Raw genomic sequence first — 12675 nt, forward strand, 5'->3', positions numbered from 1 at the left:
GATTCCTTGGCGACACCAGAAGTTAGAGGCATCGCTGGCTCCAGCAACGTGCCAATCACCAAACGAAAGATTGGTGAAAATAAACTCCTAGTTGAGTCTCTCTGTCCTCTTCAATACGCACCAACTCAAATTCGAATTTTAACGGTCTTTTTTTTGGAAAAAAAATGATAATGATAAATGTATTTATTGGTTAGAGCTCCAAGAATCGTTATACGCCTTATGCTTCGTCATCTTCCTCTTCTTCGAAGCCCAACCAACCTCCTCATTCACTAATCGGTCGATGTCTAACCTGTAAAGCTAATGTCGCTCGACCAAGTGCCAAATATTGTCAACCCTGTGCATGTAAACCTATCCACTTTTCCTTCCATTTCTCTATTCTGGTTTGGTGGTTCTGTGTTGTCACTCGCTTCTGCTTACTGATCTTCATTCACCCCTTTTCACTCCACAAAAAAAAAATGATTATCTTGGTAGATAAAAAAGTCAGTTCTTTTCTCCCCCCCAGCCTTACCTTGAGCTTGAAGCCAAATACAATATGCTGATGATTTATTTTGGTTTTCTCTTGCCAAATTAATCATAGGGATTATGTGCCATGTGCGGTAAGATGGTCATAGATGTAACGTATTCCCAACAATGCAGCAAATAAAATCCACCAGGTAGAACCAACAATGGCTTTCCCACGCCTACCAATCAAAACAGGAAAAAAGTGGTAAAAAAAACTCGGACTTTTTGCAAGGTTCCCTGAAGAGGAGAATTATTGGTCAACGTATTCTGGGGGTTGCGCACTGCATATTCGCCATCACGTCTCCTATCTGTCTATTGTTCTTTTGGATAAACTGTTACCCTTGGTAATTCCTTGCAACCTCGAAGGAGACTACGAGCTGCATTGAGCTCGCCATCGGTTAGCAGGAATACTACCCTTCGAGCGTATTTTCTCCTTTTGGATCAAGCATTCGTGTACTATTTATAATTTGCGCCCAGTTTTAAATTTTACGCATGGCAAATTTATCCCTGAATTTCTACTGGTGTTTTCCTGTACTTATCGTGGTTTTCAGATCAATAATGCTTTACTCGTCCTTGTTATTTGTGATACTATTTGGAATTTTGTGAGTGTAGTGAGTTTCCTTCTTGAGAGCAAACAAACGCGGAAAAATTGAATTTAACCCGAGTGAAGATTTGTTATGAAAGAGAGGGAGACTAAAAGGAAGAGACATGATATGATGGTAAACAACATAAATAATTTTGGGCTTTTAAACAGGTACACAGGGAGATTGACTGTCCAAACCAGGTGTCGGGTAGATTTACCAAGAGACTGGGATCAACACCAGGATCAAACTGGAAGGAGACGCTGAACGACTCATTCATTTCGAGAGAGTTTGTCCAAGGCTCTTGTACCTTGTTCTTGCCACTCCTCCGCAGTTACCCTTAAGAGGACGCAAATTTTGGAATTGCAGAGGTGTCGTCAGTTCATAAGATTTCGGTCTAGACATGGAATCACTGCGTTGTTTTCCCGGATGGGGTGTGTTCTTGCTGGTATGCCACTCACCAGAAGGAATCTCGATTTTTCATTATATCAGCCAAGACGGCGCCGCCCATGAAGACCATATGCTTACGTCGAGGGGGATCTTCGATGCGAATCTTGAATTTCTAGAAACGTTTAAACGAGTAAGAATCCACATTGAGTGGTAAATTAGAAGGATCAAGATTCAAGGAAAACGAACACTTAGTCGTTCAGGATCGTTTTGTAACACCCTTGTCAAGTACAGCTGTTTCATTTCCTTTTCGAGTCGACTGGGAAGACCCGGGTACATGCTTGAGCCTCCAGAGAGCACAATATGCTTGTACAATTCGCTTCGGACATCGACTGCCGCCGTCTGGATCGTGTTGAACAACAGCTCTTTTTGTATAACAGAATCATTGGTTTTCGCGATCATCAACGCTTGATCAAAGCCCAGATACTCATGGATGCTTACGTACCAGCTACTCCAGGTGATTCAACGTCAACCAGATGTGGCTGAAACATGCATTCCGGTGCACCAAACCGTTCTTGTCCGACTTTGATCACTCTGCCATCCGGGAGCTAAGATGTGTCGCAGGGATCAAAATAATAACATCAACAACAATCCATCACAAGTTCAGCTTTTTGACGGAAAGTACTCGAAAACTGACTGTGTAATTCTCGACGAGCGTAGTTGTTTCCTCTGATAACTTGTTATCGAGGTCCAAATCATAACTATTATTGATTGATTGAGGAGGTGAGGTAGGAGTGGTAGATGTTAGATGCTGATTGCGGAGAGAGGTTAACAAAGTGACAGAACCCACGAAACATAACATAGTTTTTCTTTGATTTGTCTGACAGTTTCAAAGTCTGCTGTTCGATTGAAGGCATAACCTCTCATAAGGAGTAATTTGATCAAGTACCTATTGAAAATAACGAGTCGAAGAGCCCATTCTTTTTAGTTACAAGCTATTCGAAGTGCTCAAAAAAGGAAGAAACATTACTTGGTGACATCACGTCCGGCTACGTCCAATCTTCGTGTCAGGTGAGGGAGCGAGAATCCTTCGTAGACCGGAACAATGTGAGTTACCCCGTCCCCTGAATCGACCACCACCCCAGATTGTAGCCCTGATCGATTGCGAAAATTTAGCGCAGATTAAGATTCTCGTGAGTAACTTCACCAATCAAACACGAAAGAATAGGCGAAAGAAAAGTATTATTGACCTTGAGCATACAAAGTCAAGACGGCCTGTATGGCAACATAAACTCCACCGAATTGATAGTTTTCAAACATGACCTCGCACATTTTCTGGCGATTTTTGACTGGATTCATTGGGGGTTCGGTGAGGAGGACTTTCCTACCCTGGGTGTTGACTTTAAGTTTTTGGTTGAAAGTGTAATCCCATAGAAGGATCATATCGTCCCAGTTTTTGACGATTCCATGGTCCATAGGCTGAGTGATTTGGAGATAGTTTCGGTGTTCTGAGGCTTGGTCTCCGATCATAATCTCGTTCAGCGTCACCGCCGTTTGGCCAAGTCCGGTCGATCGCTCTTCTGCTCGTAGAATCGGTCTTCCTACTAATGATGGAAATGTGTGCGCCGGAAAATCTAGAGGATATCAACCAAATTTTCAAGAATGGTCGTCGGTCTACATAATTCAATCTTCCATATTGCCAGAGAAAAAGAAATTCCTTACTGGAACCAGCAAAACCACATTTTACGAACCCGGTCCCTATTTTTGATAATTAGCAAGAGAAGGAGCGGCGGGTAAATCGACCCCAGCAAACCAATAAAATAATCAATGGTATCCAGTCAAGCGATCAAATGGTTTTCTTCTTGCTTACCGTTATCAACCACCAGCGGATTTTCGAAGTCGGTGAGGTCGGCCATTGTGTGGTGGTGATCGAGCTCGAATGTTTGGATGAGGTCACTCGACTTTCAGCTACCTGATATAGGCATGGCAATTGGGCGGGTCGGCCGACGGGCCGCCCGAACCCGGGCGGGTTTGGGTCGGGTTCGGGTCAGCTTTTTCAAGAAACATCTAATGTCGGCCCGACCCGCCTGACCCGCGGCCTAAACGGGTCGGGCGCGGGTAGCCCAGCGGGCTACCCGACCCGCCCGCTCCCGCAACCCCCGGGTAGGGGGTTGGCCGGGGTTAAGAGTCAAGAATCAAGTCTCTTAGCTGTACCATTGGCGACGGCGACCTGATCCACCGTGGACCTCGACCTCAACGTTAAGCGGCTTGACGAGATGGCACATTCGGACTCTCGGATGCGCCTCAGCGAGGAATCAGTCGAGGCATTAATTTGCACTCAAGACTGGATGCGTGCAATCAAGATTTATGAATTTTTCCATTATTTAATTCCAAGTTGATTCTAAATTTTATTTAAGGTATAAGGCACATTTTGGCGCGTTAACCCCCCCCCCCCCTGACGCCTTCTCGAAAAGAAATTCATATCTAATCTACTCAATCTTTGGCTGAGGCCCGCGGGCTGCCCGGCATTGAAGGCCCGCGGGCTGCCCGGCATTGAAGGCCCGCGGGCTGCCCGTGACCCGCCCGCAATCTAAACGAGTTCGGGGCGGGCGGCATTTTGAGAGAAATTGACCCGGCCCGACCCGCCCAATTATCCTGCGGCCCGCCTTGGGCGGCCCGCGGGCTGCCCAAACCCGCCCGATTGCCATGCCTAACCTGATACATAAGCAGCGGGTCGGGCCAGACTCGAGATAAGCCCGCCCAACTTTGAGGCAGATGTTTGCTCAAACCAGATTGGTTTCCCCACGGGACTTGCCCTTGTTCCAATTGCATTGGAAATGTTTCAAATGGTTTGGAAAACGCAGCCTTGGTGTAGCCCACCATCCATGATAATACATGATCCAGGCAAAGAAGCAACATGTTTTGCATTTTGGCCGACTACCAAGTCACTTTCTGAGAACACCATGGTACAACATAAATAGATCCCATGAGACCCGGCCATCCTATCCTTCCTCAGAGCCAAACGTTAGCCAACCCTTCGACCCATCAACATGTGGCTTTCTCCCTGTTTACTTGGTTTTGTCTCATTTAGCCAGCTCATAATTGACACCACCGCTTCCTTCAATGTTAAGACATCAAAATTTTGGCTTCCATACACAGCCAAGAGTGACTTCATGGAAGATATGAGCCGGCACTATTGAGACGCGCAGGCCAGGTCATCAGCTGGCAGAACTATTGGCCCCTACAAACCACCAACAGGTATGTCCTCACCTCGCTCAATTAGGGGTTTGAATCTTGACTGGATCCTCCTCTCAACCACTTTCTCCATCAACTTTATCTCTTGTGGCCCTCTGAGTCCTGACCTTCTGCAACTTGCATTCCTCAAATCCAAGCTCATAAGGTTATGCATAATCGAGCAATTGCCTATTTCAAAACTAAATTTGACCATCTACCCACCCGGACTAGCGTTGTGATCAATGACCAAGTGCTCACCAAGACTGAACTTGTGTATCAACTGTCAATCTATCTTCTGGGCCGCAAATACATGTCTTTACAAAATCTAGAGGAATGGTTCCAACTACTTGCTGAGAAAATGAAGGATTATGGAAGCCAAACAATTCCACATTTGATTCTCTATGCTGTGTACACTTTCCTTCTGCAGGGTCTCACTCTCAACAACAAGCGTTATAGTCAGTGCATCATGGAGGTGAACAACCTCAAGTCAGAGTTGTCCCTTCTGCCAACTTCATCATCTGACCAATGGACACGTGGTATGTTTTTAATAATGTGGTTGTTTTCCTTCTTGATCATGGCATTTTCTTACTAAAATATGATGTTGAAAAAAATCAACACCAACAAACTTCAACTTTCAGAGCTCTTTCACCCTGAGCTTGGTCTCGGTCCCAATTTTTGTAAGTCGTCCCAAGTAGTGTGCATCTCAGAAAACGCAGTGAAATTTCTTGTGATTCTGATCAAGTTTTATAATCTACATGTTCAGGCAACTGGGATGTTTTTGAGAAGCAGTTATGTGATGAACCGCGGTTGAAACCTCTACGATTGGCAATAAGCAGAGGCAAATCTGAATTGATTGTCAAACAACTGTACTCAACTATCCAAGAAATTTTCCCCAGTAAACCAACAAGAGATGTATCTGTTCAAACTAGAGTAGCATCAATAGCTGTACTCTTTCATTTGCTGTACACAAATATTGTGGAAATGCAAGAGAATGTCCTTCAACTTATGGGTGCACTTAAATCAACCCCCCTACACACCTACTACTTCTTATTTGATCATGAAGTCAAGCTACTAGAAACATTGTTGTGTGAATTTGATTACCTCAAACAGCAGCGGTCACCCCTTCCACAGTTCCATTTGTTTGATGTGAAACTTTTATCTAGTGAAACAAATCTTTAAAAGATTTTCAGAAAACTAAAACGCTGTTCATTACTCCTTTCTATTCTTCCTTCTCCCTAAGCACAACCAATAAAATAGTAATTTCATGCTATTCAATGCACAAAGAGTTATTGCTCTGCAAGGAGTTTTGGAAGCTAGAGTGCTTATATGCATACAAATATCACGTGCCGTTTGGATGCATCATAACTGCAGGTGTTATATTGCACAAATAATAGGGGGATTCAAAGCTGGCCATGGTCTGGATGTACTTTTGCAAGTTGATGTTCACGGCTTTTCTTGAGCACAAACTTTCAAAAAAACAGTCAAGCAGGTTTGGGGGGGTCATTGAGAGGGATATGTCCTCTCAATGACTGGAAGAGACCAGTCATCAAGAGGATTAATTCCTCCGGATGGCTGGTGTGTCTCAACCCGGCCACATGTCACCGCTGTCACCCCGGGCAAACCGGGGTCATGACAAGCATACAGGTTGCACAGTCCTGCATGTCACATAAAAAATTCCCGCACCCTGTGTCATGCATCATTTGCAGGACTGGCTTTCATGTATGTGACCTGTAGCTGACAGTTCTGTGAAAGCCTCTGCACAGTAACTGTGCATGTGACATGTTGGAGATGTGAGCTGCATGTCATGATCCGGGCAGCTTGTCATGTATATGTGACAGGACCTGCATGACCTGACATGCATACAGGACCATGCAACCTGTACAGCTCTCATGACCCTGATTTGCCCGGGGTGGTGGTAGGGCAGACCTATGTAACCTCCAACCAGCCAGTGTTAGACTGGGCTCGTGCGTGCACGCAAGCCCAGTTGTGGACTGAGAATCCCTGCGAGATGTCGGAAATCCCTCTCGATTGAAACCCGCTTCAATCCCGCGCGAATCTGAGACTCTGACTGCCACTCCACACCGCGCCTACACTTCAAAGCTGGCACACACACTCCAAATCCCATCGCCACCCATCGCCAGCAAGAAAACAACTCATCAAAAACAATCACATAACAACTTGAGGTTAAACTGTCGCGCGCGATTGTTTGAGTTGCTGCTAGCTGGTAAGGTTTTTTTTTTGGCACCCATCGACCAACGTCATCTAATGCGACTCGTTGCCAATTAAAAGTCTCTTCGCTCTGACTAGCCTACTCCTTGGGGTCCCATAGATCTTGCTCGGCTACCTCCACCCTCCAAGCCTTGACCCATCATTATCCCAAGTGATTAAATCACTGGTCTGAGACTGAGAAGTTGGGAGCAGACTCCTTGCTGGCTGTTCCGAGAAGTCTGGTGTCCCAAGCAATTGCCTGCCAGGTACCAGAAGTCGGGCAGAGCAGTTGTCTTCCCCGTCCGAGCAGTCTTCTGGCCGATCCCAGGGGTTGCCTGCCCTATCTGTTCAGTTTCTGGCCGGTTCAAGCAGTTTCTTGCCTGGTCCTTGCAGCTGCTGGCCGGGGTGAGCAGCTGCCTGCCATGACCGAGCAGTCTGCTGGTTGGTCCATACAGTTGACTCCCCAGTATGAGCAGTCTTCTGGCCAGTCCAAGCAGTTGCCAAGCTTTTCAAAGCCTGTGAGCACCATGAGACGTGTAGGTGCAAACAAGGTTTACAGCTGAAGGAAGATTTTGGTGTGAGGCTATCTCAAACATAACCAGGAAGATGGTTGGTTTTGAGCTCACAGCTCACCCTTTTATAATGTACTTGCATTGTAAGTCTATTCCAGCCAACTGCTGGCAGGACAGGTACTTAGTTGAGTTCAAGCAGTTGCTTGCTGTGTGGATGTGTGTGTTGGTGGTACAACCAAATTCCTTAACTCTTTCCTTAATTGAAATTTTGACTCAAAAATTGGACTTCATGAAGTCATCCATGCTTGGATGAAGCTTTTAATTTTGCATCCTTAGTGCATGTGTAAATTGGGAGCTGTGGTTTTGGAATTAGTAGGACAAGCAGATTCTATTTCTATTCTCCTCTTAACTAAGTTTCATCTGGGAAAAATAAAAATTGTGAAATAATAAGAAAACTCTGGGTTTTGCAGCTTTGTGGCATGGGGCATGTGTCATTCAAGGTGTTCAAAGTTGAAATCATAAAATATTCATTACATCCAAGTTTATTAAATTCACAGTTTTGCCAAAAAAAATTCAAGGGTTTACCCTCATCTCTTTCCAAATTGCCAAAAAAACACAATTGATCTACAATTTTGCCAAAAAAAGAATTCAAGGGTTTACCCTGATCTCTTTTCAAATTGCCAAAAAAAAAACAATTGGTTTTTGCAGCACCATTCCCCCATCCCTTTAGCCCCCAAACTACAGCAAAGCTGCGCCTCGGGCTCAGCTTCCAGCCTGCGTCCCCGCGCAGGTCAAAAAAGCTGGGAAGATTAGCCCCCAGCCCAATGCGAAGGCATCAGACCCATGGGGGGCTAATTATTTAACCACTCAAACCGTGCACATGCAACAGCGGAGGGTGTGAGGACAAGTCTTGGCTGGAAGTGCAGCTTCGAAATTGCCTGGGGGAAACATTGTTCCTTATTGCGCCTTCATATATATGTAACTTCACTCCAACACGAACGATATTGACACGTGTACTTGTGACAGACTTGTCAATCTGTTTCCGCCCCTTCACACAATACAATACAGGAATATTTACATACAGCTTCTGCGGCCTCGCCCAAATTAGACCGTCCAGCAGATTGTTGCCCAGTCCGCACGATCCTTGCCATACACTTTCCGCAACCCTAACCCGCAACACGCATTCAAAAATACATTCTTGCTCACTGGACCCTCACCCCCGACTTATCTCAATCTGTCAACTAACACCTTCAAAATATCCGTTCCGACCCCGATGAGAAGCTATGCCAACGCGGCTGGCCTACAATCGTCAATCAAGCAGACCTCCATACACCTGAGTATTCACCGCCTTCAGGGTTTCTTACTCCGAAAATACAATTCCGCTCACCAGACCCTCACCCCTGACTTATCTCAATTCGTCAACTAACCCCTTACAAATATCCGCCCCGACCCCAATGAGAAGCTATGCCAACGCGCCTGGCCTACAACCGTCAATGAAGCAGGCCTCCATACGCCTGAGTATTCACCGCCCTCAGGGTCTCTTACTCAATTCAGCCTTGCCAGGCGCTCACAGGTTTTGCAACCACTGATACCTCAAAAAAACATTCCGCCAGCTTACCGCGCTTTGTATTGTTACACAGTAAGCACTTTACCAATCTCTGACAACTTCCGATTCTCAAACCCTGACAGAGCTGCGTGCTCCCTACTTATATGGGCTAAAGTCTTTTTTTTTGTGTTGACAACCCTGACAACCAACTCAATTTTATTCTCATTTCAGGTATCGTCTTCCGCCTCTTCCAGCCCAATTCACGACCTACCTATCGATATAACTCTTGACACATGGGTATTTAAACATACCCTTTTGCGGTCTTTCCTTTTGCTCGTCAGTCCACCTACACCAATAGCTAGCTTCATCTTACCATTAAGTCAACAATCTACTCCAAACTAAACCTTACTTTTTTCAATACCTCTGACTAGCTCAATCTAAACTCAATTTCGTTCCACACTTTAACTTCCCGTCAACTTTCATCACACAGCGGAATGTCTATCACTCGAACCCCAAATCATCCTGCTGCGTTCTCTGGACACTTCAAGCCACTTGCCGAGGTAAGTCAATAAGACTTATATCTGTAGAGTATCTTAATGTCTTTGCTCCATTTATGTTATAGTCCACCTGTGAATCAACCCGCGCCAACCAGTACGGTTATGTCAAGACCGCAAGTTATGTAAAGTGCGGAGGAAGTCTTGACAAAAAGCGGGAAAATTTTGAGGTTCAATTGGTTACTAACACCGCTCTCAACAATATCCTCGAGCCGAATTCTGTTTATTTCCTAAGTGGAAAGCTTATTGCGACAAACAATGGGACCACTCCGATCATAGTGTACAATCAAGAGTCTTTAATTCGAACTGGCGACGCAGGGACTGAATCGCCTGACTTTACAAACAAAGCCGTCGTTACTGGCCTTGGCCTTGTATCCAATAGACAAGAGGTTGTCTCTGATAATCCTGACGTTGGTTCACGTCTAGAGGTGGTTGTTTCACATTGCGATTGGGATGGAGAGGTGTGTTTATAGCATGCACCATTCACCCAATTCGTTAGGCTAATTTCTTTTTTTTTTATATTAGGAGCGAGCACACAAACGTTTCAATCCCTGGCACGAAGAACTTAATCAAAACCCACTCACTTTATCAAGTGGGACGCGAGGTCAGTATTACTGGCCGATTAGTTGATTTTGATATGGATACGCATATGGCGGTCGTGCTGGTAAGAGAATTATTGCAATCCCCGCTGCATATACAATAGTTCTGACACCGTGATGTCCAGGTTTCGTCAGTTAGTGTCACGAATGGTCATCAGATCGGGCGAGTTAACACCAATCACTCAAGTAAACCTTCGTCGGCATCTGGTGTGAAATTGTGAGCAAACTTATCAATTCAGCCCTGTCTATCGCCGACGAGCGCGCTATATTAACAGATTTAATTAGCACAAAATTCACACCTAGCCCCAACAAACAGTCTAACATTCCAAAAGCGTCAGCTCACACACCATCCGCCTCACCCTCGGCGAAAGCCCTACACGAAGCAGAGGCTAAGGTCAACTTCAGCAAGAAAAACGACTCAAACACAATCCTGTCTTGCGCGTCTTCTTCAAAGGGTAAGGCAAAAGAGGTCGAAGTGTCTGATAACGAAGATGATGAATACTCAGATGAAGAACAAGACGAGGAAGACGAACCAGAGCCAGTGGTCGAAGAAGCCCCCAAGGTTAAGCGAGGACGTCCCCGCAAGCAAATCCTCAAAGAAGCTGCGAAGAGGATGAAAAAATTCTAGGTTTGGTTCGTGCTTCGCCATTACAAACCAGTTCATCAACTTTTGTTATTGTCTACATGATGATAAATTGTCAACACCTACCTTTGTCTACAACTCCAATTAACCGCTTTGTCATTCTCAAGCACTCACCGCATCTATCATAGGAAAGATTCAGATAAAAATTAAAAATTTGTTACCTCTTACACCCACACTTCTACTAATTAGTCATCATTACTATCCCCTTTTTTCCCTTTTTTTGTCTTTTTGTTGAAATTTAGTTCTTGCATTCACTCACACGAAGCCTAAGCACTGCTGTCTGATTCTCGCAAGCGTTACATTTACCAGAACACCTTGCTTTGTGTTTATGAGGTGTTAAGGATGAGAAGCGGAGGCTTGTTGATGAGTTGAGATAAGGTAGTGTTAACAGTTCCGTCACGTAACACTCTTTCAGTTAGCTTGAAAATGGTCATGCGAGTTGTGTCCAATTGTATTCATTTGAACAAACACTTATTTTAAGATTACAGGGTCTAATCGTCAACATGTATTCAAATAAGTGAATCATGAATGGAGTTTAAAAAAAATCCTGGTTGTGTCAGATGGTACAATCCGTGAAATATTCAATTGCGCAAAACAGCCAATAGGAAATGATCATCATATGAAAGAAAGCAATGAAGTATTAAGGCATTAAAAGTCGTTGTTCAATTCGCTTGAAGACGATTCTGAATCAGTTACTAAGATGCTGGCAAAAGAGACAGTTGCCTCGGCGACCTGGTCAAACATGAAACAATGATTAGCCTTTTGGTGAAAACATTTACAAGAGGAGACAACTAACCTCAATTATCATTCTTTTTGAGGTTCGGCCCGTCCCATCAAGTAAAACTTTGTAGTAAATTCTACTCCCAATAAATAGGGTTATATCGTCAGGGATAACACAGAAGCTTGGGCCAAACAGACATCTAACCCGGAACGTCCCTCCTGGCATGACCTTTTTCAAACGCTTATTGTCAGTTGTAGGAATAGCGTTGAATGAGGTGTTTTAAACTTACGTGTTCAACGGTGATTTTGGTAAAACTTTCCTTAGTCGTTGATGTTATTTCGTGGGAAGATAAATTTACTATTACACCCAACCCGGATACTCTCACGCGCTCCCATTCAGAATAGTGTAGCCCTATGTTTGATACTCTTTCATCGCCTGCTACCCATGTAAACTTCGGGACTTTCAAAAATGTCGAGCCTGTGATTTGACCCTCAATAAAGTACGGCTTGCCTTGCTCAAGCGGGGTATTGGAGTTGTTTGAGGTAACTAATCTGATACCAAATATTTTCCGGCCACGCGTCCATACACCTGAAGACTGAGCATACGTCTCTGTTGCTTGAGGATGGGTCCCGTCCGGTAGTCTCAAAGACTGAGCTACCTATTTTAATGGAGAAATCAACAAACGTAGCACCTGATAGAAGCAAATGACTTACTCTACGGACTGGTATAAACTTGCCAAAAAACTTCATAGTAGCCTCTCCTATAAGTGAGTCTGATTGTGGGTCGACGAGTAAGGCTGACATATTCCGGCTTTAGCGTAATGGTGATGAAAAATATGAGATTTTCAGTTTCCTGGAGATTTAAGTTGGACAAAGAGGGATATCATAATAAATAGCCTTAGGACGTCTCACTTGTTGTCACTGCCGCAACATCTTACCGGCCTGAAATGAGTCTTTTCGCATTGGGACTAAACAAGCCACTTGACGACAGTCTCGATAATTCTTGTTGCTCAAACCGCGCCTGATGAGCATATTATTGTGCCGGCAAGCGCCTCGGTTATTTGCCTGGAGGTTTGTTTTCTTTCCTTCACCGAACGTAAAAAAACCAAACGGTATCATGTTACAAGTTAACAGCCAGGCATCGCCTTTTTTACCACGTCGGCGTGGTTATGTTCCCATTGGCCTTGCCT

General features: G+C 44.7%; 2 protein-coding genes across 2 annotated transcripts; both read right to left on the reverse strand.

Moving 5' to 3' along the window:
- Nucleotides 1–1354: 1354 nt before the first annotated feature.
- On the reverse strand, nucleotides 1355–3385 carry PtA15_2A822 (uncharacterized protein; the record flags this gene model as incomplete). The annotated part of the gene is made up of 10 exons (XM_053166882.1): nucleotides 1355–1421; nucleotides 1544–1644; nucleotides 1719–1894; nucleotides 1975–2077; nucleotides 2167–2230; nucleotides 2320–2418; nucleotides 2500–2623; nucleotides 2720–3103; nucleotides 3192–3227; nucleotides 3340–3385. The coding sequence occupies 10 exons, from the start codon at nucleotides 3383–3385 to the stop codon at nucleotides 1355–1357; spliced, it is 1200 nt and encodes a 399-aa protein (XP_053018060.1).
- An 8028-nt stretch (nucleotides 3386–11413) lies between these two features.
- PtA15_2A823 (uncharacterized protein) lies at nucleotides 11414–12289 on the reverse strand (the record flags this gene model as incomplete). Its single annotated transcript, XM_053166883.1, has 3 exons — nucleotides 11414–11497; nucleotides 11872–12144; nucleotides 12200–12289. The coding sequence occupies 3 exons, from the start codon at nucleotides 12287–12289 to the stop codon at nucleotides 11414–11416; spliced, it is 447 nt and encodes a 148-aa protein (XP_053018061.1).
- Nucleotides 12290–12675: the final 386 nt, after the last annotated feature.

The sequence above is a fragment of the Puccinia triticina genome, chromosome 2A (genome assembly GCF_026914185.1).
Source record: "Puccinia triticina chromosome 2A, complete sequence".
Taxonomy (NCBI): domain Eukaryota; kingdom Fungi; phylum Basidiomycota; class Pucciniomycetes; order Pucciniales; family Pucciniaceae; genus Puccinia; species Puccinia triticina.